This window comes from Macrotis lagotis, chromosome 3, assembly GCF_037893015.1.
Source record: "Macrotis lagotis isolate mMagLag1 chromosome 3, bilby.v1.9.chrom.fasta, whole genome shotgun sequence".
NCBI lineage: Eukaryota > Metazoa > Chordata > Mammalia > Peramelemorphia > Peramelidae > Macrotis > Macrotis lagotis.
In genome coordinates this window covers 118,606,955-118,634,575 of record NC_133660.1, presented here as the reverse complement: position 1 = coordinate 118,634,575, position 27,621 = coordinate 118,606,955, and the positions used below count along the sequence as shown (strand labels likewise).

The window sequence follows — 27,621 nt, the reverse complement described above, 5'->3', positions numbered from 1 at the left end:
TCCATTTCTCATTTTATCTTCACAAGAATTATGTGGGGTAAAATGCTATTATTATACCCATTTTCTGGATGAGGAGCCTGAATTTGAGACTTTAAGGGACTTGGCCAGAATTATATGGTCTGGGTCTATAAATATCCAGAGATTAGTCCCTAGGGACATATTTAGGTCTTGCATTAAAGGATATCTATTCCAATTATCTCATTTTTCAACTGAAAAAATCTGAAACACAGAGTGGTGTGATTTACTCAAGGTCAAGCAACTGTTAAGTGGCAAAATCAGAATTTAAAACTAGGTCTTCAGGCTCTCCAACTCTCCAGCTCTCCAAATGACTCTTGAATTCACTACCACCTCCACCTAGTTTTTGGAGGAAAAAAATCATGGAGGTGACTTGGAGTATGCCTCTAGCCATATATTGGCATTGCATTAAATCATCATTGGTCCCTGAAGGGCAAGGCCCCTAGTGAACATATTTTTTCTTCTAATTGATAGATGTCAAACACCCAGTTCCAACTCTTCTTATTCTTATTATTCAGTTACCTTCTGCCAAAATGAAAATCCTTTCCCCTTTCCCCTCTGTGACATTCATCTCTTTCTACCTGTGCCCTAACCTTCCATAAGTCACATTCTTCTCTGCCTTTCAGTCTCAAAGTATTACATGAAAACTCTGATGTATTGTCAACAAACTCCCATTCATCAGAGATAACTGACCTTTTCACTCATTTCACTCTTTCCATATTATATTTTTCTGCAGAAAAATTCCTACTCAGTGTTCATTTCTCACCAATTATAATAAATAGAGAAAATTTGAATGCTGTCCATAAGTTCATTTCCCTTAGCTGCATACCTTCCAGGGATATACACATGGATGATAAGGCTGTGTTTGGGAGGCTCTCAAAGATAGTATGGGAAATAGGGATATTGAGTTGCCTATCAAATTGAACATCTACAGAGTCATTGTGTTGACCTCATTACAGTTATATCTCCATGTCAGGAATCTGAATCATTTCCATTTGAATTGTTTTAAGAGGAGTCTGAAGATCTACTGGAAAGATAAGTTACCAAACAGTGGTGTCCTTTCTTGAACTGGATTACCAAGCATTCAAATCTACCATAGAGAACACAGCTCCAATGGACTAGCCACATGGCTCAAATGCCAAAGGTATATTTGCCTATGTAATAGAGAACCCACACAAAACAGGCACTCATATGGAGATCAGAAAAAGAGATACAAGGCCTTGCTGAAGAATTTTGATATTCAATTGTGAGATAGGTGAGACACTGGCAAAGGACTTTCCATCATGGCATGCCCATATTTAAGAAGTTCCTATGCTCTATGAACAAAGAAGAATAAAAGTAGCTCAAAAGAAATGTGAGATGAGCAAATTAGAGACATCTCTATTCTGAATATTCATGCAGATTATTTGTGCCCAGCATGTGGTAGAGCCTTCCAAGCTCAGATTGTTTAATCAACCACAGTCAGACACATTTGTATCTTGACCCAAACACTGTGAAAATTAAATTTCTAAATCTTATATTTTTGATCAAAAACTGGTCTCTAATTAAAGTTTTTTTAATCTGATTATTGTCTTTACATGCAAAAATGGTCAATCTGTCATGTTAAAGCCTGCTCTTCTCCATTTCAATGTTGACTTAATCTGCGTTAATATTATTTGGTAGGTCTTGTAATAGCCATCAGTAAATTCCTTTACCTGGGGCAACAAATCATCATCTTAGATGAAGAGAGAAAAATCCTATATCTGTTTGTAAACATTTCCTCTCCAGTCTAAGTTGGATTCTTATCAAAAGTAATTTGACACAAATATTAAAACTTACAAAAGAATCATGATGTTTAACAATATTATCTCTATTAAATCTCATTGATAGCCTAACTCAGTTTTATGATTTAGTCCTTTCTATATAAATATGCCTCACAAACTTTGACATCTTTAATGATGTCTTCCACCTATATGGTGACATTATATGGTAAATTGTAAAGAATAAAACTTCATGTATAACAACCTAAATTTTTGTAATTTCATTTTTAAGCCCAAAATAATTGAGGTTGACAACATCATGATGTCATTTTGAAGGATAAACAACAATCTACTACAAATTAACAGAGAACCCTCATAAAACAGGCACTCATAGGGAGATCAGAAGAAGTGATCTCCCTGATCATTTCTCTGATACTATCACTCTGCAATCTTACTTCCTTTGAGAATTCATTTATATCCCTCAGTCCAGATTCTTGTCAGGATTATCATCAATTTCCAGGCCATTCTCCCTCTTTTCTAAAGAGTTTGACATCAAGCTCACAGTATTCTTTTCTGCCAGTAACCTTGTTTTTATACTTTAGAGATTCAATACATGATTTGATATCAGCTAGAACACCCTGGTCTCCCATTTCACTATCCTTTTCAACCTTGCAGCTTCCCAACCAAAAGGAGCTAACCACAGACAACCAAAGGAATGGTCATACTATTGTTATCTTCATTAACCTAAACTATGGTATCCCGTAATCTCAAATCTCTGAAATTCTCATCCTTGATGATGTCTCCTGCCTTTCCTTATCAACAGCAAACCACCCATTTCTCAGATATCTCCTCATCAAGTTCACTATTTGGTAACATCATTTTCATCTTGGTCATACCACAACCTTGCACTTCACCTCTGCTTGCCAGGTTTCATAGGTAATCTTTCTCATGATTGTGCCTAGGACTCTTCTGAGACATCTCATTATTACATCCTAGCTTTCCGACTCCCCTTTATGTGTTTTCTTCTCCCATTTGAATGAAACTTCCTCAAAGGTAAGGACTGTCTTGCTCACTTGTATTTGTAACCTCTGCACTTAGCACATAATTTGGTGCATAGTGAGCTCTTAACACAAACCAATAGGTGATTTTGGAACCAGTCTAATCTCTAAGAATCCTAGGAAGATTTAAGATGATTTAAATCTATTCCATCCTGGGGTGAAATCTAAGATTAAAGATTAATGAGAAAGCTATTTAATTACACAAAGTTCATTTATTTCTTTAAAGATTATTTTCAGAATGTTACCTTTAATATGTATAATTAGTAGTTTTAAATAAAAAAAAACCCATTATGATTTTTAAGGTATAATTGGAATGCAAAGTCATGGTAACTCCATTAACCATGACAATGGAAATCTCAACTATTCAGATCATATTTCCATGTCTAATTGTAATATACCTAAATAGAGATGATTAATTAATTAATTAATCAACAAGTATTTTTACTCTGTTTCAGGTCCTTGAGAAAAATGAATATAATTAAATTTTTTCATTCAGATTAATTTTTGATTATTCTATAATGGTCCAGGCCTTTTCAAATTTTGGGTCATTTCACTTCTCACTATCAATTTTCCTGCTTATCGATATTGCTAATGAAAGATTGGGTATATTAAGGACAATCAACTTTTGATTTAAATCAGTTCTCTAGATCCTCTGTACAATTTATTTATCCATGATATTTCTGTTCCCTCTTAATACTAATAATTTGGAATTGACTATATTAATAAATTATTTCACAGATGCTCTATCTTCTTCCCACACATCAAAATATCACATTCAACAAAATTTGGTTCCTGTGAGAAACATAATACCTTATGACTTTAGTAGAAATTAGGAGAGTTAACTGAGGATAAAAATTAATCTACTCCAGCAACTGCAACTTCTCCTGAACATGCCTTCTGCTTTTCCACCTCCACACATTGGCTCATGCTGGAATTCCCTCCCTACTCTCTGCAGTTGGCTCTGTGAAACCTTTCCTAGCCACCTTCAAAGAGAATTCTTTGCCCAGCAAACTTTTTTGGCATGTGAGGCCCTACCACTATTATTCATTTGCATAGAAATTTCTATCTATCTATCTATCTATCTATCTATCTATCTATCTATCTATCTAGATTGATATTGGACCTAGAACTGTCCATTAAATTAATCAAATTTTTTTATTACAAGTATCTGCTATGGTAAAATGTTGTCCTTGGTCCATGAACATGTTGAGACTACAAAGCAAGAATGAGACAGTCCCTGACCTTAAGAGATTTTCATTTTATTGGACAGATACAACATGAATGAGTTAAAAACAAGTTTTTTTGAAGAGTGAAAAAGAACATCTGAGGCTATCAAAGGAAGTCTTTCCATAAGAGGGAGAATAGAACTTTCAAATGCTTCTTTGTCTTGTGCCCATTTCAGGAGAGAGGTTCCACCATGTGCATAAGTCTTTTCTCTACTACTTATGTCTTATACCTTTATTTTCTCCCCTAATGCCTCATATGAGTAGGTTTTCAATAAATGTTGAATTAATCATTCAACTATAAGAAACCATTAATCTTGACTTGGAATACAACACTGCTTTCCTTCAATATCTAACTTGCAGGACCAAAATTTCTTTCATTAGCTACCTCTACCCTATGTATGTCATTCTTCCCATAGAATGTAAACTCTATAAGAGCATGAACTGAATTTATATGACTAATACATGTAGCTCATGGCTTGGCATATGGTTAATGCTTAATAGTTTTTCATTCATGCATGCATGAATACATGTAAGTGAATTTATTCATCTGCAGTACCCTTCAGTTTTGATTCAGTTTCTTCCACATAATTAGTTCCTCTGGCTTCCTAGTCAACCATCAGACAGGACTCTTCTTCACCCCTCAGTATGAGTCCTTTAGTTGCTCAGATAAAAGAGCGCTCACCAAACCTCCATATGGTAGACTGAAACTAGACGGGGGTACTGTCCATACTCTGAGGACTGGACCCTCACTGGCTATTCCCTCTATTCTATGTGACAATATGTGCCAGTGGATCTCTGCACAGCAATCAAGAACAACAAGTATTTGAGAAGGGGAGAAAAATCTATAAATGAAAGCAAAGGAGGTAGAAAGGATAAACACAAGATCAAAGACACTTCACTGATGGATGAAGTTTTCAATGGTTATAACAGATGTGTCAAACTCCCAGGCTACAAAACTCCCCAGTGTAGCAGAACCCTATTAAAATGTATTTGGTAAACTAACTAAATAAAAAAAAAAAAACACAGCAAGCACAGATAATGTTATTTTGTGGTTTTCTAAATTAATGTACAGTTTCTATTTTAGTTTAACAAAGCTGATCTATGGGGAACAATATGCTCTCCAATACTGACAGGATGTAGCCCTAAAGAAGCTCCATCACCAAACACAAAAAAAGGTTTAATGGAGACATGTTGCCCATGATACCAATCTGCACAGTACAAATCTGAGCAGATCATATGCCTGTGCAAGGAGCTGCTATGACTCTCAATTGCTACTAAGATGTCTGTTTAGCATGTAAACCCTTCAGAGTCTGACACATTTTTGTTATTCTCTCCCTAATGCCAGATACATCTGATACACAATAAGTGACTGAATGAATAAATGTCAAGATATTAAGATTTACCATGGATTGGATAGAAGAGACTACAGGCAGAGAGAACCATTAGGAGTCAATTATAATAATCTAGGCAACAAGTAGAAAAGCTTTGAACTAGAATGACAATGTGAAGGAAGAAGAAATAGAAGGAAGAGTGAGTAAAATATATAATTTGGATACTGGTAGAGTAATGGAAAGTTATCAATAATGAATTAAAGCTAATGCTGAGAATGGGGTTTGGTGACTAAGACAAGTAGCAGAGGAGGCAATATATTATAATGAAAATGATGCTGGAGTTAAAGTAAGAATACTGGGTTCTTGTCTTGCTTCACTACTTTTAAACAACATGACTTTGGGCAAGTCATTTGAACCTGCAAGTAATGTGGATGAGATGACCTCCAAGATATGAGTTTAATAATACCATGTTCCACAATTCTTGCTGAGACTGATTTCATTTTACTCCCCCAAAGACTTTACTTAGCAGACTAATAGCTGACACCCAATTTCAACTTTCTTTCCCATTTTTGTCTGGACAACTTATCATCCATGCATAGAATGCATTCAAAACTGATCTTCATCTATTTGAATCCTTTATCAGACATAGCATACTGGAAAGGACACAGGACTTGAAATCATTAAGACCTGAATTCAAATCTTGCTTCAGACAATTCTATGTGACCTTTGACAAGTCACTTTACTTTTGTCTACTTCCATTTCCTCATCTAGAATAGAGATAGGGATAGTACATTTAATCCAAAGGTTGTTGAGAGGCTAAAGTGAGAAAATTTATAAAGTACTTTACAAACAGTCAAAGCACTGCAGAAATGCTACCTTTTCAAGTGATTAGCTTCTTCTTTCAAGGATCAACTGGCTGTTGTCTGCTCTAGGAAGCTTCTTCACCTCCCAACAGCCAATTGCTTTTGTCTCTCAGTAAAATGTAAGCTTTTATTTCATTTTGTTTTGTCTAGAATAGAGTTTTTCTTGTTTTTGTGAAATCATGCAGCTGTGTCCATCTCCTCAAGACCATACATGGATCATAATGTCTATAAAGTTGTATTGACAGGAGATGCTGGAATATTTTGTCATTTCCTTCTCCAATAGCTTAAGACAAACAGAAGTTAAATACTTGCACAGGGTCACCCAACTAGTCTCCCCATTTCACATAGAAGGAAACTGAGGCAGAGAGAAGTTTTAGTGACTTGTCCAAGTCACAGAATTAGTAAGGTCTGAGGATGGATTTGAATTCATATCTTTCTTACTCCATGTCTAGTACTTTAACACTGAACCACCTCTGGAATGTGGTAGGTCTTTAATAAATGTTTATTGCATAGACTATGCCCTGACTCCCTGATCTATGAAGTTCAGCATTATTTACAACAAATATTGATAATATTATTTTAGTGTAATTTTAAGGCACATGAAAAAGAGGGACTCACCCTTGCCACTATCTCTAGCCAAATAGCTTCTCTCCTGACTGCTATGACCAATCATCTATTTTTAAAAATATTTTCTGAAGGTTCAAGCCTCCCAGCAGAATAGCAATTTCTTAATGACATAAATCTGACATTTAGATTATGACTGCACAAAAGGTAAATTACAGCTTTTCAAAATGTAAGTTGCAGATCACTTTATCTAGGGAGAGAGTCTTATTATATATCATTGGCAAATGCTCTAAAGTATTTTTGTCTATGCTTTTACTAAGGCAGATTAAGCAATCTGTTGATAGTAATCATGTAACTATGGAATCTTGGAATTGAGAGCAATCCGAAAAGTGCTTTAGTCCAGTCCATTCCCACTGAATACCACATTGCCCATCAATTTAAAATAAAATCAGCAGAATTTCTACAATCCTATTTACCTGATTTAATTGTTATTGGTTCCTTGATCTATCTCTACCCAGTTCCATGAGTGCATATATATTGTCCTCACTTCTCTTTTATTAAATTTCCCTTTCTTATTCTTTGCTTCTGTTTTCTTTTATGGTTCCCTAAGTTCTAACCACATCTTTGTCCTTCTCCATGATTTCCATTTAAGCCTGGCCCACTTTGTAGGCCTCTGTTTTCTTAATTCAGTAATGCTATTACTTAATCTTGTCTCCCTCTTTTTTTTCTGTGTAAGGGCACTGTTGCATTATGAATGTCATAGTAAGTGAGGGAAAAAAAAATTCTGAGGCAAGCTAAACCAATAAAATTGCCCTTGCTATACCTTGCAGAAATGATGGGACTTTACTTTTTCCATATCAAGTACTATTCTAACTGCCAAGTAGAAAGTATGGAAAAAAATGGAAAAGTGAAATTAGATGAAGAAGCTAAGACAGTCATCATTTCCTTCAATACCTCCTCAACAATACTATTTATTTTGTACCAGGTTATTAATCCCAAGTGAAACATTTTTTTGAAGCCATGTGCTTTTAATGGCACATGTAAATCTTTCAGTTCATGCTTCAAAAATCTCTGAAACTCACAAACAATTCCTGTTTTTTTCCCTCACAAATAAGGAATAAAGATTTCATGTCCTACAGATGCTGATAATGGAAATATATCTCTTTACTGATATTGAAATAAGTTACATAGCAAGAGGACAATATAATGGAAAAATATATTCTAATATTGCTCAGACTACTGCTATATCATTTAAAGCAACAAGATAGAAGGAAAACAAACTTCTCATATCTTTCATGAAATTCACTAAAAAAAAATTAGAGAAGAAATATATATTCTACTTCCTAATTATTTTCAAGACAATTATTTTTCAACTAGTAACTGATGAATTTAATTCCAAACTTAGAATCCCAAAATTCATAACCATAACACAAGTTCAAATATTATGCTCTGCTCTAACTCACTTTTGATCTGACTATTGTTCAAAAATTAATACCACCTACCTGTAAATAATTACAGCAAATCACCAAAACCAGTACAGGAAGACTGATCTCAAAGAAATTTCTGTCTGAGAGAAAAGGTTCTATGAGCTGAATTACCCCTCTATCAGTGCTCTATCTATGATACTATTAGTCTTGAAGGGTTCTTAATTTAAAATAAAGTCAGGTCTCCCTTTTGGGCCCTAAAAATTAGCTCCAAACCATTATTACAGGATCAACCAACATGGCAACACTGGTTAATAGCCTCCTGGCACAGTCTAACTCCTCATTTTGTTTACTCAAGTAGAAATGTACCAGACAGCCAGTGAATATATAAAAACTGTGCTTTAGAAACTACACTCAAGAGGCTTGGCTTTCAGGGTTGATAATACAGATAATTAGTATGACATTCAATAACTAATGTTTCTAAGGGCTCCTAAATCCCACTTTATGGTCAAAAGCATACAACCTTGACTTTGGGATTGTAGTGGTGAGGCGATTGTCACTGAAATCTATTATGTTGTTGAAACACCCTCAGTTCCACCAGCTGTTTTTGCTAACTCATGTTTAAAACATTCCTCAACATGAAATGTTTGAAATAAACATCTTGTATATACATCCACCTATTTCCCAGGGGACCTAGCCCAGTACAAACGAATAAAATGAGAGGGTCATAAAACAGGAAATCCGTTTCCATGGCCCCAGTTCAGTTGATGAGTAATTGAATAGATTCATTGTATAGTTGTCATAAATTAATTCCAGCTTAAAATCATGAAATACTTTACCTCTTGGAGAGCATTCAAGAATGACCAAAAGAAATGTTTTTTTTTCTCCCTTCAATGAAGAAAGGATGTTCTGTGATCACAACAGTTATTACCTTCATCTATCTAAACTATAAACCTATCTTCTAGACTGCTTAGGAAAATTTGGAGGTCCTTTGAAGCTCAGCCATCCAAAGACAAAAGAGACTTTCTCTCATTGGTTTAAAGTACATTTCAGAACACTAGAAAAGCATTCCAGGGTATTAAATTAGAAGAATGACAGATTAGCTTTGCTTAAATGCCATAAGAGAGGGCGCAATTTTTAATACCACACTGAAAGTTTTGAAATGAAATCATGGAATAACAGAATTTTAGAGTTAGAAGAGACCTTATCATACATCTAACACAATCCACATCTGCAAAATAATCTCCTCTGCAACATATATTAAAAACCCCAGTGACATTTTTTTTCTGAACTCAAGCCCAAGTTTGCATTTGTCCTAACTGTTGTTCCTAGCTTTGTCCTCTAGAGTATTTAACACAATGACTATCACTTGATTTGACTAAATCATCCCAAGTCCTTCAATTGAGTCTGTTCTCTACTTCCTCTTACCCTGCTCTTTTTCTTTAACTCATGGTTTGTCTTCTTCCTCCTCCCATAAAACCCCTTTCCCTCACTGGTGAGTTTCTCTCAAAACTTCCTTTTTAGGAAAAGCCTAAACCAATTATCCTTTATTCTCTAAACTTTGCCACTATACCTCCTCATATTTTCCCAACTTTTCAGCTCCCCTCTTTTGGTTTTCTTCCCCCATTTGAATGAAAGATTGAACATATAAATGATTTTCCTTTTACTGGGATTGCACCTAGTGCTTTAATACAATGGTTGCAGATTTGGAACTATGCCCAGAGGGCAACAAAAATGTGTATACCCTTTGATCCAGAAATATCACTACTGGGTACCCTGAAGAGATGATGAAAAGGGTGAAAACATCACTTGTTACAAAAATATTCATAGCAGCCCTGTTTGTGATGACAAAGAATTGGAAATCAAGTAAATGTCCTTCAATTGGGAAATGGTTTAGCAAACTGTGGTATATGTGTGTCATGAAACACTACTGTTCTATTAGAAACCAGGAGGAAAAGGAATTCAGGGAAGTCTAGAGGGATTTGCATCAATTGATGCTCAGTGAGATGAACAAAACCAGAAAAACACTGTACCCTAACAGCAACATAGGGGTGATGATCAACCTTGATGGACTCACTCATTCCATCAGTGCAGCAATCAGGGACAATTTGGGGCTGTCTGCAATGGAGAATACTATCTGTATCCAAAGAAAGAACTGTGGAGTTTGAACAAAGACCAAGGACTATTAACTTTAATTTAGAAAAAAACTAATATCTTATCGTCTGATTTGCTATACTTTATGTTTCTTCCTTAAGGATATGATTTCTCTCTCATCACATTCAATTTGGATCAATGTATACCATGGAAACAATGTAAAGTCTGGCAAATTGCCTTATGTGGGGGGCGGGGGGTGGGAGGGAAGTAAGATTAGGGGAAAAATTATAAAACTCAAAATAAATAAAAATCTTTAATTACAAAAAAAAAATACAATGGTTCTAGCATAGTAAGGGTCTAATAAATGCTTATTGTTGACTTGACTTGACTTGATTAAATAATCCCAGGTCCTTAAACTAATCCACAAATGCCACAGACTCAAGACCCTTCACCATTCCAGTTGCCCTCATCTGGAAACTCTCCATCTCACCAATGTCCTTCCTAAAATTCAGTGTTCAGAACAAAATACAATACTCCAAACATCATCAGATAAGGGTAGAGTGGTGTGGAACTTTAACTGTCTCATTTCTGTAAGCTCTGCCTCTCTTAAAATTAATTCAAAAAATATTTATGCCAAAAAAAATTATTGTTCTGGTCCTGCAGTCTTATCAATACATAAGAGAAGCGAAGTGCTATTTTTTTGTTCATTATTGTATATTTACTATGAGCAAGTAGCAGTGAAGAACTTAGGGGTTTAACTTTGCATTCTAAAACACATCATCAAATAAGTACTGCAGTTCTATTTGCCTCATATGTTAACATTTTTAACCTCTCCATCACATGACTCTGCAAGCAACCAACAGCCTCCAGGGTAGACAATAGCATAGTATGATTTCCATTAAGGCAAAAACTAATTGTAATATCAGGTAAGACATTGAATTCAACATATGGGTGTGATACCTGCAATATAGATACCATTCTACAGATCTAATTTCACTACTATCAAAAAATATTTACTTAAGGCTCACAAAGGGCTTAGCATTATATTTGAGTCTACCTTTATCAGTCTTTCTGGAATTTCACTGGACCTGACCAATTAAAATAGAATGAATTTTAGTAAGCTGTTTCAATACCATAATTGATGTGACAATGACTTACAAAAGATCAAAATCAAGCAAAAGGAAGTTACTTTGAAAATGGGGTCAATATATGAGCTACATTTTGCAAGGTCTGTACTTTAAGACACTATTGATTTTACCCCAGACACTTTGCAAGAAAGGAAAGCAGTATGCAAGTTCCAAAGAATTTGATTGTTGAATAGAGACATCACCCAAAGGATTATGTTCAGTTCAGGGATCCATATTTAAAGAAGGACAGTGATAATTTAGAGAAGACCCAAAGGAAAGAAACCAGGATGATAAAGAATCTCAAGACCATTTGAAGCAATATCTGAGAAGGAACTAAAGGCTAGAGAAGACTGAAGGTAAAAAGGATAACTCTTTTTAAGTTAGAAGAGGGATAAGATCTAGAGCTGAAAGGGAGTCAGCTGTCATACATGTAGCCCAATAATTTCATTTTACAGATAAAGAAATTGAGTCACATAGAAGTTAAGTGATTTATCTGAAGTAACCCAGTTGTTAAAACCCATTATTCTATGCAATGAACTATATCACTTTTCCCTTTTAGATTTGTTGTATTTGCTACCAGAGAAAAGAACACAGAACAAAGGAGCAGACGTGGCAGAGACACTTAAATCTGAGGCAAGGAAAAACAACCATTAGAATTCTTCAGTAGTGGAATTCTTACCCTTGTATGAGATGGAATAGGTGACCTCTGAAGTTTCTCCCTGATTTATTTTTGGGTTTTTTTGTTGTTGTTGTTTTGCAGAAAGGCCTAAACCTTTTTTTCATTTCACTATTTTTAGCTTAAAGATTTTTCACTTTCAATATCACTGGGTCACAAATTTGCAATTAGAAGAAGCCTCAAAGTTCATGTAGTCCAACCACCATCATTTTTTTTTACAGATGAAGAAACTGAGACCCAGAAATGGTCTTGCCAAATATCACACATTTAATGAGTAGCAGAGTGTAGGGGTTTTTTTTACTCCAAATACAATATTCTTCCCATCTTACCATACTGTCCCAGAGTATACGTTTTTATCCTAGTTGAAACAAATTTTTTTCTGTTAAGAACTCAGTTCAAAAGAACTATTTGGCACATTTTCTCAAGGAAGATGGGCCATCAAATACGAGGCAAAATGTGATTTTCAATGAGGAAAACACTTGTGTTCTTGGAAAATATCTATTAACATGAGCAGTAGGGAAGCATATAAGAAAGATGGCATTTTCTATTTGCATTCTTTTGCAAACTAGAAAAGGATTATAAAGCAAGCCAATGCTCAACAAAATGTCTAACACTCCCAAATTGTGTCAGATACTATAATGAGACTCCTGGTCTTGTGAAAAGGACAGAAAATGTGATTCCAAAGAAGAAATTTACATTGACCCCAATTCTGCTTTTCCATGTAAGAAATAGGCATGTAAACTTCAGGAGATAAAGCTATCAAAAACTTATGCAAATTGACATTTTCCATAGCTTAAAATACATATACCCCTAAAAACCACTAACTAGATACTCTTGTCCCACAATATTTTGCATTGCATTATTCTCATTTCTCAATCAAAAAAATAATGGCATTTTGAAGAATGCACATGAGATATAAATAATCATGACAAAAGAACAATGGAGGTAATAAGTTAAAATGCAAAATTCTATGAATAAGTGATGACCTTATTCAAGAGAAGGAAGACAGCACTGATCTAGGAGATCTGAGCCAAAGAAGTAAAGGACAACAAAATCACAGCTTGAACATGTAAAGGCAAGTGCCATCTACCTTATCACTTAGATCGCTTAGTTTAAGACGTATTAGGGACAGCAAAATTATCTCTTGTCAACTACATGACCAGGAGCAAGCCAGTTAATCTTTGGGAATTTTCATTTCTCCCCCTATAAAATGGAGATAATGCCTATTTAGTACTTACCTTCACAGGGCTATTGTTAAGTTCAAATGAAAGAAGGTATTTACCTCTGTAAACTTTAAAACAACATAGAAAGGTCAAGCATTATTGTGAGCAAGGTAAGTTGTAACTTGGGTAGGTGAAGTGGAATCAATTTATGAAGAGACTGGAGTGGCATGATAAGACTTAGTGTAGATTCTTGAACATAAGAACCACGTGATAAGAAATGGTGCTCTAGAAACATTATTTTGTCATCAATGGGGAGAATGGATTGAAGAAGCTAGAAGCAGAGAAGCAGTTTGCAAACTGTGCGTGAAGATGGGATCTTTTAAAAGATACAGATGAATTCATTTTCCTTATTTGTTTTAACTGAAATACCTGAATACTCTTTTCAGTTATCAGTATGGTGGTGGTTTTACAAGGAAGACAATGTTATAATAATCTCCTGCTGTTACATCCAAGGAGGCAGAATGATGAAGTGGGAAAAAAACTGATTTCAAATCCCATATTTTACTCTACCTGTATCTCCTAGGACAGGTCAATTTACCTTCAAAATGTACTATTTGCAAGGATAGTACTTTCAACGTCAATTTCATGGTACTTCTTGTATAACTAGGTAGCTTCCAATTTAAAAGGACCATTGTGGAAATTTTGGAGGATCTTTGAGAAGACAAGCAAATCAGTACGTTGTTACTAAGACTCAACTTCAAAGTTTTTTTTCATGATAAAGCAAACTGAGAATATCACCCAAAGATATCAGAATCAAAAGAAAAAGCTCTCTGATTTTGTTCACCAAAATTTCATAATCAGCAAAATTTTGCCACAACAATAACAGCAACTACAAACTGGAAGCAAAGTGACTGCTCATTGGTAAGAGAATGAACAACTGCCCTGTCAAAAAAAAGAATAGACATATAGAGAAACTGAGTCATGTATGAACTGATAAACAACAAAGGAAGCATAGACAAGAAGATATGTAAAATGACAATGATAATGTAAAGGAAACCAACCCTAAAATGCATCAGTAATTGTGCCAATGAGGTGATCAATCTTGACTACAAAAAACTGATGATATGTACTTCCATCTCTCAGTGGATAGATTACAGTTGTAAAAAGTAGCATATTTTAACAGGCATAATCACTGTGTCAACTGACTGCCTCATTAATTATTTCTTTATTACAAAGGTTTTCCTTTGGGGAGTGGGATAAGAACACTATTTTAGCCTCTCTCCATGCAATTGAGGATATTTTTTCATTCAAAGATATGGAGTCCTTCCTCAGACTTGGTTGGTAGGGAGTAATTAGGTGGTGCAGTGGATAGAGGGGTCTGGAGGAATTGAGTTCAAATCTGACCTCAGACACTTAATAATTGCCTAGCTGTGTGACCTTGGGCAAGATACTTATCCACATTGCATTAAGTAAATAAAATTTAAAAGAAAAAAGACTTATTTGGTTCAGGGGACTAAGGATTCAGACTTTTCCTTATCATCTGAAAACAAAGCAGCCAGAAGTGGCTCCAAGGGCTCTCTCAATCATGAATTAGTGAATTATCCATCGGAGCTCACAGTTGATTCAATTTAAAGTGTCCTAAATGCCTATCTTTATTAAATAACCTTCTCCTGCTGTGACTAAATAAATCTTTTTGTTAACTGTTTATGAACAGCCGATTTTTTTTCAATGTCAAACCTAACCCAACAGAGGAATTGTTCTGAATCAGATCCACGCTAGAACAGTAATTTACTAAGAATTAATTGTAACATTAAAAAAACCCCACAACAACAAAAATCAGTTTTGCATAAATAAAAAGACAACCTTATAAGGTAAATAGGAAAATCAAGTAACTGACCAACATGGTATACATGCTTATCTTTCCAGTCTGGACCAATGACATATTATTCAAATAAATACTATAAATACTATTCTTAATTTTTTCCCACTACACCCCCAGTGTCTCCACAGATTCCTAGGAGTACACTACTTAGCTGTAGTATCTTGACAAGACATGATATGGATGCTATTAAAAGACTTTTCCATCTCCCCCAAACCACAACAAAATAGTGTAGAGATTAGATTATTATTCTTTTCAAATGGAAGATCCATTTCCTCTAATGGAAAGAAAAAAAATTGTCATTATCCCAGGATATTTAGGAGTAATGATTTTTTAGAACTGGTTGGTACACTTTATGGCATGCTCAGTCTTCCAACTCTACATGAAGTTATATGAGTGGTGAGAGACCCACAAAATCATAAAACTAATAACCTGACCAATAATTTGTTTTAAAGCATAGAAAGTAAAATGCATAACATTTTACTGATTTTGATGGTATCTATATAACCCCCTACTTATTCAATGTAAAGAAGAATTGTAAAAAATCATAGTTCAGTGCTTCTCATTTTCACTAATATATTCATTAGCATTTATATGAGTCCTCACTGTCATCCCAAAAATGTTTTTACTTTTCATTGACTGCCTTCATGGCCATAGTCTTCCAAGCAGATACAAAGCCACAAACCAAGACCCAAATACACTCTCCATCTGTCTTCAGTGGATGTACTATAGTATTCTCCTTAAAAATAGGGCATTTTTTCTTGCAAAAATATATGCAAATAAAACTATAAAGAAATACATTTTTACTATTATCATATCAATGATTTCTAAAACAGTAATAGAAGCTTGAGGATAAAATCTATAAAAAGCTTGGGATGAACAGAAAATTGTTTCAGGGAACTGATGTTGAGACAGAATCAGTGGACAGTTGTTCCCATGAGACTCAGGGGCTTATTGTCTCCTCATAGTAAGCTTTAGATATAACAATAACTAGTACTTATCTGGCATTTAATGGTTTATAAACATATACACACAAATATATACATATTTGTACATATATGAGAATGTATATACATATATAGAATATATCATATATTATATATGAGAATTCTGCACATATATATGTTTAATATTATTTATATCATTTCATTTGGGTCTTACAACTCTAAAAAATAGAATGTATGAATATTATTATTCCTTTTTACAAATGACCCTCAGAGAGCCTCCAACTGAACTGCCCAGTATTATATAGTTATCAAGTATCAGAGGTGGGATATGAATTTATTTCTTCCTGACTCCATGTTACCTCACTTTCTCTATACAATCTTCCCTGACCCCTCCAACTCCAAACTTTCTCATGTATTCTCTTGCTTTTCACATCCCTCTTATGTTCTTTCTTCTTGCCTAACCAATTCTATAGAGAGCAGGTTTATTGATGGACTCATCTACCTAGTAAAGATAGAAACTTGACTAGGTAAGAAAATAATGACGTTGACCCCTGAGCTTAATTTTGTTTTTGTGCCTCTCCTTCCTCTTAATTTTTATCATGGAAAATACTAAGGCCACTTGTCAACATGTTTCAAAAGTCATCTCTAAATAGAGACTGAAAACTGTTGAGGAACTGAAAATTTAACAGGCAACTATATGAACTTCTAACCTTAAGTTAGAATGAGTTTCTGAGAGCGATTTAGCCCTTGGTGGCTAGGAAATAAATGTGCTAAGACAGATTTCCAGAGGAAAATGCCATTCCAGTCAAAACTCAAAGACAGGAGGATTTCCTTACATGAGAAATTCATTAAAGGTATTTTTTGGTCCAATTCTGATGACAAGGTAAATTAGGGGATTTTGTCTTTTTAAAAGAGCTTTAGGAAGAAAACCCTCAAGGCATTAAATTAAAAGGAAAAATGGTAGAACCAATTCTTCCTATGAGAAAGAGATAACAACTCAGTTAAGGAGACCAGATGAAGTAAAAAAGTGGAAACAGAGAGAAACTCTACAGCTTTGGGAAAATAGAGGTGCAGCTGACAATAACCAGAGGACCAGGAGAATAATGCTAAGAAACAACTTTTTTTTAAATTCTTGATGTAAATTCCTCAGGCTAGAGGTGTCCCACCCCCACACTATCTCCAGTTTGATTCCCTCCCTCTCCATATCCACTAAATTACAGTTAGTCTAGACAACCCCAAGTTATCTGAGCACTACTGGCTATCTCCAACCTACGTGCCTCAATAGGAATCACTCTTCATGCCCCAAAGACACTCATGCCAAATTTCCACCTCAAAAAATCCTTCTCTTTCTTCAAGATTCAGTTCTGGTGACACTGTTTCAAATTTCCCCTTTTCTAGTGCTCGCACCTGCATGAAAGTGCTCCCTCCCTCAGATTTTCCTGTAGAACTTTCCTAGGCTTTTCCATGTACCTATGTTATTTACTCTCTGATTTTCCATTAAGGAAAAGAAGCAATGCTATTTTTTTTCTGTCTGCTCTCAGTAACTAGGTTGGTGCTTCTCTCATAATAAAATAAATTATTAAAAAATAATATTTATAAAATTATCTTGAATCAAATTGAATTAAGGTAATTTTATGTTTTTTTTTCCCTCTCAAAGGTTGACAAGGGTCTACTTTGTGGTGGACACTGTCCTAGCCACTTTATAAATATTATCTCATTTAATCCTCAAAACAACTCTAGGAGGTAGGCACTACTTTTAAACTCATTTTACAGAAGAGAACCTGGGGCAAACTGAAGTGACTTACTCAGGGTCACCCAACTAGAAAATGTCTGAAGGTAGATTTGGAGTCAGGTCTTCTTGACTGTACTCTATCCACTATACCACCTAAATACCCCAAGATAAGATCTACTTATCTTAAAAGCAAAAGATCATAAATCCTAGAGTCTTGATAATTCATTCTCCGTGCTTAGAAGTCTTTAGACATGGGCTGGATAGCTACCTAATTAAATTTAACATGAATTTGGTGTACAATTATTAAGTGTGAGGCATTGAAGATACAAAACTGAGTTCAAGAAAGGAAGATACCCATAATATCTGCAATATAGGAAGTATTTGAGGAAAAGCAAATTACAAACCATTTTTTCCCCTTTTAATCAGTAGTTTCCTGAGTTTTCAAGAACTTTCCAACTTTCAGAGTCTTCCTTAATCACACTTAAGAGACTTTTCAAAGACTGAGGATGCTTTATTTTGGAAAATTATAATCTTTTTTTTGAAAACTGCAATAACTCAACTCTGGAAAAAAGTTTTAAAAATTCAAGGAGTTATCTTTATAATTTCCTATAACCTTCAATATACACACACTTAAAAAATCCAATCTCTCTAGCTCAAGTAGAGAGCTGAAAATTAGTTATCAGTGATTGTTTCTAAAACCTCTTTATCTTTTGACATAACATTTAAGATGAAATATGAAAGAAATAACACTAGAAGACACAGGACATTTGTTTTCACATTTTAAACAAATGAAAAACAATAATTTTTAAAAAGTGTGTTGTTTGATGCATTTATGTTACCAGACTCACCTCTTTGTTCGTCCTTGACAAAAGGTAGTTTATAGATCACAGGACTTGAGAGCAAACTATCTGGACGTTTTTCAGCAGGTGAATCAAAAAATCTGCTTCCAAAATAGAAAGTTGGATAGTTAAGTGAATAAAATTTCTGATTTTAGATTCCAAATCTACCATTCATATTTTAAAGGATTACACATAGAATGCAGTAATACAAGAGTTCAATCAAAACCACAATAACAATTATGGATTGGTTAAGGATACTGAGAATCAAAGAAAAATTTTCAGTCACCCACCAAATTCAATTTGTATTAACCAGAGAGCAGTAATGAAAAAAAATCATCTCACATCCATCTGAGAGGCAGGGAATGACAAATAGAAATCAAATGTGTTCCCTCTTCACAACACAGTAAGCTCAGTTAGAAGAATAGGGACACTAGAAATTCTCTCTGAGGCATTCATTAGCATAACAACTGTTTAGTAAGTCCCCTTTACCTATCAACATATATAAGTGTATTTATTGATTTATTGAACTCCATGTGGTCTCTAGATTTATTGAAAGTTTAGTGAACTGAAGGTGGTCACAAAACCTTTTATTCTACTAGAATATTCCAAGGAACTGTGAATTTCTCAGTATTGCTAACTTTAATGTGATAATTTCCTCCACCAATGTAGATTTATAACCCAGAACTTAATGGTTTTTAGCAGATATATCCTATAAAAGTATTTAAGGCAAATACAGACTAAGTGATTTAATGTGGCACCATGGTTTGTAAGTGTTCTAAGTACAATATGAGCTGAAGTTTCAAGGACTTCAGCATTCTCTCCACCATAGTAATCTGCCTTGTATATATATTAGTACCTGAGTGTTTATTGATATAGAAATCAAAACTATAATTTGATCATATGCCACTGAGAACAGGGTTGGAACACATAAACTAATAAGTATCATGACTTGCCAGGGCCACCAAGAAAAAATGCAAAGGTCTTGAGAATAGGTATTGTCTCAGTTTTGTCTCTGCAATCTCAGTACCTTTGTACATAGGCAGAGACTTCAAGATTTGTTTTTTGGTAAGGCAACAGGGTTAAATGATTTGCCCAAAGTCACACAGCTAGGTATTCATTAAGCGACGAGGCCACATTTGAACTCGGATCCTCCTGATTCTAGGGTGGGTGCTCTATTTACTGTGTCCCAACTTCATGATTTTTATCTGAATTAAACTACAAAAGAATTTATCACCTAATAATATCACCTAATAAGCTCATTGAACTTGGCTAGGCAGGTTTTCAGAAAGTTGACTTAGGCTAACACTGAAACTAACTAAACAAGAAACATCTCTGAAGAAACTCTTCAAATCTTGAGTCCTTTATAAGAAAATGCTACTGAAATTAGACTGGGTTATCCATATTTGTAAATAAAAGCTTATAATTCTATGTAGAGAAAAAACTAACACCTGTGAGGTCTAAATTAGTGAAAATATATTATGATATTTCTCCATAAAATATTCAGCATTCCTTTCAAAGAAACTACTTAAGAGTATTTATGATATTTTTCTAAATTGGATCTGTTGAAAATTATTATAGTAACATAATCAATCTCCTCATGAGCAGTTTCTAATGGAATTCCCAGGTGATATCACTAACTCCACACATATAACTTGCCCAAATTGTATATAATTCAATGATAGAAAGATATCCACTAGGGAATATATGTTAATGTTAATTCCTTCAGTTTCCTTTCTCAGGTCTAATTTCCAAGTTGTTTTTCCCTCCTTTCTACTCAATGTCTTGATGAAACATTACCTTGTTTTGTGTAGTATGATTTGGTTTCTCTTGTTCTGATAGAGATTTGATTAAGTAGCCATGTCTTCACTTACTTGACAAACCATATTCTAAAAAGTCTTTCCCTAATGACATTTGATCTCCATAACTGGAAAAAGATTTTTTTATAAACTTGTGTTGGAATGTCTCAGAATACTTATTCCTATCTTTATCTATGCTTCTATAGTTTCTAGTTTGTATTTCCCATATGACATTCATCTACATCTATAAAAGCTATTAAATTATAAACTCCCTGAGGACAAGATCTTCTTATTCATATATGTCTCCCCCACAGAGTCTACCACAGCATTTTGCATAAAGGATTCACTCAGTAGATGTGTGCTGAGCAAATTAATGAATTTAATCAAGGACCACATGGAGTTCATTCAGTGGGGGGTTTTCATATGACAATTATATTAAATATTTCCAGACACTCTGCAATTTTCAATAGTCTGTTTAATGAATCTCACACCCAATCAAAGTACAAAGTGTGGAAAACTTACACCCTGATGAAATAGAGGTGACTTCTCCTACACAATAAGTTATAGTCAAATAAGATCATTAAACAGAACATGTTTTCACTGAACTTGGTAAAGCTATCAGTTGCCATGAGATGTACTCCTATCAATTGAGAGACAGCTTGACTTTGAAGTCAAGCAGATCTAGGTTCTAATTCACATCAGACACTTATCTGTGTGACCATAAGCAAAACAGTTAACTTCTCTCTGACTGAATTTCTACTCTTTAACATGGTACTGAAATTTCAGTCTTTTCTAGTTCCAAATCTATGATGCTATAAACTACAGAAACCACTGGATGCTCCATCTTAGGAGATGAGCACTAGGTTTTGTTTGACTGGGATAATGATCTATATTAATACCCATAATATACATGATTTTATCATCAAGGACAATTTCTAGTGTGTTTCATTCTGTCAAGCAATCCCTAGAAACTAGCACAGTGTTTTAAATGTAATAGTTCCTAGATAAATGTATGTTGAAACAAATTTATTCTTTCAATGGATAGGTCTCCAATTTGAACTAATAGACACAACAAAAATACTGCTTTGATATGGTGCCTTCTTAAAGACAAGCACAGCCCAGATTTTCTTCTGAAATACTGCTAGTACTTTTTCCTATCTATAGACCATAATGGAGGCCAGCATTACCTATAACCATTTAGAAATACTCTCATTTACCTTTATAAGGAGGATTAACCCTGAATTATCAACATTATTAAAAAGAAAATTAAAATCTAACGCCATCCTATCATCTGTGGTAGAAGTATTGAAATTCCATACTCACACAATTTTGCAATAAAGCCTAATCACTTATTTTTTCAAAAGACAGACTTAAATTGGATTTAAGCTTATGCACTGTCAAACCCAGATGGTGAGCATAACCATTCAGGCATTCTCCAGTTCAAAAGTTAATTGAACCAAAAACTAAGATTGTGATAATTGATAGGTTTGGAGCTATTCAACCAGAAGGATGGGTTAGCCTCATACATGGGGTGACTTAAAGTGGGTAGAAGGTAGGGGGAAGGGATAATAGAGATAAGTAGGAAGTACAATGGGATAAGAAATAAATAAAGAAGATATAATGGAAGAAATAAATCACACACACACACACGCACACACACACACACACACACACACACACACACACACACACACACACACAGCCATATACAGGTTAATCAAACTGTTACCTGAATGGTTCCACTTTGATCTTTTTATCTTTCTCCATTTGTTTACTAATAGGTTCAATTAGGGACAAGATTTCACCAAGACTGACTAGGATAAAAAGGGAAAGGGAAAGGGAAAAATGAAAAACAAGCTGGGTTTTAATTGCATGCTCCTATTAGTTTCCAAGCTCTGTGTGCATTTTTTGAAATTAAATTGCAAATCATGGATTTTTTAATAACATGAGGTAAGACATTTTTCAAAAAAATTACTAACACACAAAGATTCCAAAAGCACATTCAAAGTGGGGTTTTTGTTTTGTTTTTATATTTTTGGGGTTTTTTAAATCCCATTTTGCTCAGATGTTTTGCAATTACTAAAATTTAGAACTCCAAGGTATGGAGGCAAATGAACTACATGCATCATGTGGAGGTAGTTTCTGAATAATTGTCAACAACTCCATGGAACATAAACATAAATGTACAGAATTTTAAAAAATTGTTGCCATAATAATAATTTGTGATAGTGATGATGATGTTGATACTTAGTAGTTAGATAGTAGTTACAAACTAAAAATCATTCTCAATTGCTTGGTTGTACAAATTAGAAACACTTATAAGTCCAGAAAAGTCAGTTAACCAGTGAGCCAGTGTGATGGAATTGAAAGAACCCCAGCTTTGAAGTCTGACACCTGCATTCAAAAACTGGCTCTGATATTCACTAGCTGTGAAAAGTGAGGCAATTCCTTTACCTTTTCTAGGTCTCTGTTTCCTCATCAGTAAAACCTAAGTTTCATCCCAGTTCTAATGAACAGGAACCAGACCTGTGATTTTATTGGCAGAAAGAACATTTAGATAAAAAAACTTTCTCTACCAATACAGACTGGTATCCTTCCTACAACTATACCCTTAGAGAGTTTCCAAGAGTATTGAGAGACAAAGTCACTTTCCCAGGGTCATACAGTCATAATGTGTCAAATACAAGACTTAAACTTCTCTTCTGTGAGGTCAGGTTTTAATCCACTCCAGTGCATTCCACCTCTCTCTAGCTCTAAATCTTATGGAGATTTTTTTTTGTAAAATGCTCCAAATTTATCTTGAATGTAGGGAGACAGGCATGTTAAATCACTGCTGGTAGAGATGTGAATCAGTTCAACTCTTCTGGAAAATAATTTGAAAATTATGCAATAAAAGTTACAAAACTATTCTTTCTTTGACCTAACAAACATACTGAGTTCATACTCAAAAGAGATTATTGACAGCAAGAAAAGACTTATCTGTCCAAAAATATCACAGCAGCACTATTTATAATAGCAAAAAGAGAGGAACAAAATATGTGCCCAATGATTAGGAAACTAATGAATAAATTATAATACTTGAGTATAATAGAATATCACCAAACACTAAGAAATAAATATAAGGAATGCAGAGAAACATGAGAAGATTGGATGAAGTGATAAAAAGTGAAGACAACTGGACCCAAAGAATAGCAGATATACAATGATGCCAATAAACTCAATACCATGAGGCAACACAATTATGTTTAATTAGAATGATTAATAGTGATACTATGCTATCAATGCTAAATATAGTCTATCTTTTGTTAACAATTGCTAAGTTATATTCTGGGAAAACACTTTGGAAGAGGTTGGGCCTCTTGTGAAGCATCTCTTGTTTGAAACCAAAGTTTATATTTTTTAAAACTAGTCATTTAATTTAGTAAATTAATTTTTAATTTCATTTGTTTTAAAGTCATCAATAACTCATCTAGTATTTGAAAAGACTGATAGCCAGAGAAGTGAATTGCCTTCCTTGAAATGCTAGGACTGAAATCAAAGAATCTTAGAATCTCAATCTTGTTTCAGAAGGCATGTAGGAATGCATAGGAACTTACTCCACAACTCACCAAAAAAAATGAAATAACATATGTAAAGAACTTTGTCATGCTTAAACCATTTTAAAATGGTGATCTGCTATTGTTATTCTTGCTACCTTGCTTTCATCTTTTTCTATGGAGATCAAATTGAAAATAGACCTAGGACATGTTACTATTTTACTACTATTCTGTTTATTGTTAAAGTTTTGCATATTGTTGCACATGTGTATAAAATAAGTACCTTCTATAACTATAAAAGAATTGAGGTGTTATCTCATGATAAGTTCCCTGAAAGCAACTTTGGGAAAGATGCTGTGGCAGAAAGGACAACAGGTAAGATATATTCTTTATTTTTAACACACTTTTTAAAAAAATTCTGCTCTTATACACCTCTATTTTGACAGACCTTTGTTCCAAGGAGTTTAAAAATTATAAAAAACATTTTTTTCTAAAATTTTTGTGGATTAATGTTATGTCTAGTCAGTGAGGAGAAGGAGAAGGAGAAGGAGAAGAATTCATTCAGCCTTTGATTGATGACCTCCAGTGGCAGGGAGGTCATTATTTCCTAAAACAACTCATTCTACTTTTGGACATCTCTTTTCTCAAATGGATCAAAAAAGAAATCTTCCTATCTTTGATCCTACTCTCCAAAGCCAAGCAGAACAAATCAAATCCATTTGCTAGGAGACTGTCCTGATGATGATGATGTTTATCCTTTGTAATTGAAGATGACTATAACATATTCATGATGACATGACTTGCATGATTATGTTTATTATAGTGAGGGGAAATGCTGTACAAAGACATCCTTCTTGGATGCCTATACCAGAACCATTCCACCCCCATGACCTGCTCTGATAGGAAACAGGAATGTTGGGGATGGTCTAGCTTCTTCAGGAGTCTCTTGGTCTTTGAATTGATTACTCTTCATCCCAAATCAGTAAAGCATCTCAGTGCTCCAGCAAGGCTAGGCAAAGTGTTCGTCATATCTGTTTATGAGATGGCAATTCACAGAATACTAGGCATTACTTCATTGCATCTGTCTCTTGATGAATATCAAGTAAAGTCTTTCCTCTCAGATCTTTAAACAGACTGTCCTTCAAATAAAAGAAGGTGCAATCCAAGCCCCTTGCCAAAGTTCTATCAAGTCTTTTTTCTCCAATGAATGGGGAGTAGTTGAACAAATTACCAGAAAGGAGCTCAATAGAGCAACACTGTGCCCAAATGAATGAATATTTAAAACTCAGAGAAACATGGAAAGACTGGGAGAAGAAATCAGAACTCAAAGAACACAAACATAAAGAGTAGAATAATGTCAATAATTAGACCCTAGTTTCTCAAATCAATTTACAGAGTTCAAGGTGGCCATAACATCCCTCACTTTGGATATTCTGCAGCCTGAAACCAGGAAAATGGTCTAGGATTTCAAAGTCCAGCGATAAAGTCTTATACTCAATTGATCTAACTATAAAATATATTGATGAGATACAAACTTAATAAGTGTAAAAGACATATAGGCATCAATCTAACAACCAAGGTCAAGGTTCCCATTTTGATCTATTTAGAGAAAATGAAAGCTAGAAACAATTTAATATATCCTTGAGTATGAGGTCAAGTGATTAGCCCAAGATTATACAATTAACATCAGAACTAAGATTTGAATACAAGTTCTCTGTTTCCAAAGACAAAGCTTTTCCACTACCCCACATTACTTCTTGAACTATGTTTAATTGCCAAATTTAAAGACTTTCTTAATGTGATTCTTTCTTAACATCTCTGCAGCATTTGACACTATTGAGTACTTTTTCCTCATGGATGCTACCTCCACTTTGTGTTTTTATGAAACCACTTTTTGGTTCCTTCCCTCTCTGTTTCACTATTTCTTCTCAACTAAATATGGTTGTTTCCCCTCCAGTTCTGTCATTGGCCATCTTCTCTTTTCTTATATACTATCTCTTTTGGTGGGCTCATCATCTCCCATGGAAGCAATGACCATCTCTTTACTGATCAATCATCTTGTTGAGCCAATCTCTTCCCTGAGCTTCACTTCCATATAATAAACATTTCTACCTCTATATTCTGAAGGCAATTCAAATTCAACACAAATAGAATTTATCTCTTCCTCCACCCCCCCCCCCAAAATCATCATTCTGATTTCCCCTGTTAATATCATTCTCCCAGTCACCCAGGTGACTGGGCAGATTTATCATCTTGATGTGATCCTTGACTACTCACTTTCATTAAATGCAATCAGTTATCAAATCTTATCATTTCTACCTCCATATTTCTCCTTTCCATTCAGAAAGTCACTATTCTTATCAATCCTTGCCTGGATTATGACAAAAACTTCCCAATCTTTATCCCAGTCTCCAGTCTTGGTCTATTCCAATCCATCTTCCATATAGCTAGGAGTGCAGTAAATAGAATACTAGCCTGACTGAGTTCAAATTCAGCTTCAGATACTTACTGTGTATCCCAGGGCAAGCCAATTAACCCACTGCCTCAACAAAATCCTAAAAGCATATCCTTAGCCGTGTCAACACTCTTCTCTTCCTTCCTCACTCCCAAACAGGTTCTAATAGCTTCTTGTTCCTTCTGGGATCAAATAAAAACTCCTTTTTTTTATACATTTTAAGCTATCTCCTACCTATCTTTCCCTTCTTACCTATTACTTTTCTCCACATATTTTACAATCTCGTCATATTGGCTTACTTAGTGTTTCTCACACAAAGTCTTTCATCTCCATTTCTGAGCCTCTGCATTGGCGTCAGCCATGTCTGAATGATCTCCCCCTTCAATTTTCATCTTTTATAATCCCTGACCTCCTTCAAGATCTTTCTCATATACTCTATTTTACAGGAAGCCTTTCCCATTTCCTCCACCCAGGTATTAATTGCCTTCCCTGTAAGATTACCTTGTATCTAGTCTGTATGTATCTTGTATATAATCTATTCATATATATGTTACCTCTTCCATCCCACTTATTTCTTGAGGGTAAGGACTGATTTTGCTTTTTCTTTGCTTCCCAAATGTTTAGCACAATGTATTGACCCAAAGTAATCACTTAAAACATTCCATAAATGTTTGTTGATTAACAAGCTTTGAAAATTAGGCTTGACTTTATAGAAAAGAAGATATTTTACATATATGAGAAGTGGAAATTATTAGAGTCTATAGTGACCAGTGGGGAGAATGGTTGAATTAGAGCAGGACAATACTGGGAAGGGGTAGAATATCAAGTGATATGGAGAGCATAATTCTTGTTTGCTATGCTAGTAAACAGAGCCACTGAAGGTTTGGATTCTATGATTTTTTTTAGGTTTTTTTTTTTTGCAAGGCAAATGGGGTTAAGTGGCTTGCCCAAGGCCACACAGCTAGGTAATTATTAAGTGTCTGAGACCAGATTTGAACCCAAGTACTCCTGACTCCAAGGCCAGTGCTTATCCACTACGCCACCTAGCTGCCCCTGGATTCTACTCTTAGACCACTTGTTATGCAATACTGACCATGTCTCTTAACTTCTTTGAATTTAGTTATTCCTCCCCCAAAACAAAATATCCCCAGCATAAA

At 34.7% G+C, this 27,621-nt stretch overlaps 1 protein-coding gene across 2 annotated transcripts in view; it reads right to left on the bottom strand.

The window, feature by feature from the left end:
• The window catches only part of IQCM (IQ motif containing M), a 620,635-nt gene that overhangs the window by 382,117 nt on the left and 210,897 nt on the right, over positions 1-27,621 (bottom strand). For both annotated transcript variants that reach the window (XM_074229157.1, XM_074229156.1), the window contains exons 5-6: positions 22,203-22,287; positions 18,687-18,778 (exon numbers count right to left, since the gene is read on the bottom strand). In XM_074229157.1, the coding sequence (XP_074085258.1) occupies positions 18,687-18,778; positions 22,203-22,287 (177 nt within the window). The remainder of the gene's footprint in view (positions 1-18,686; positions 18,779-22,202; positions 22,288-27,621) is intronic.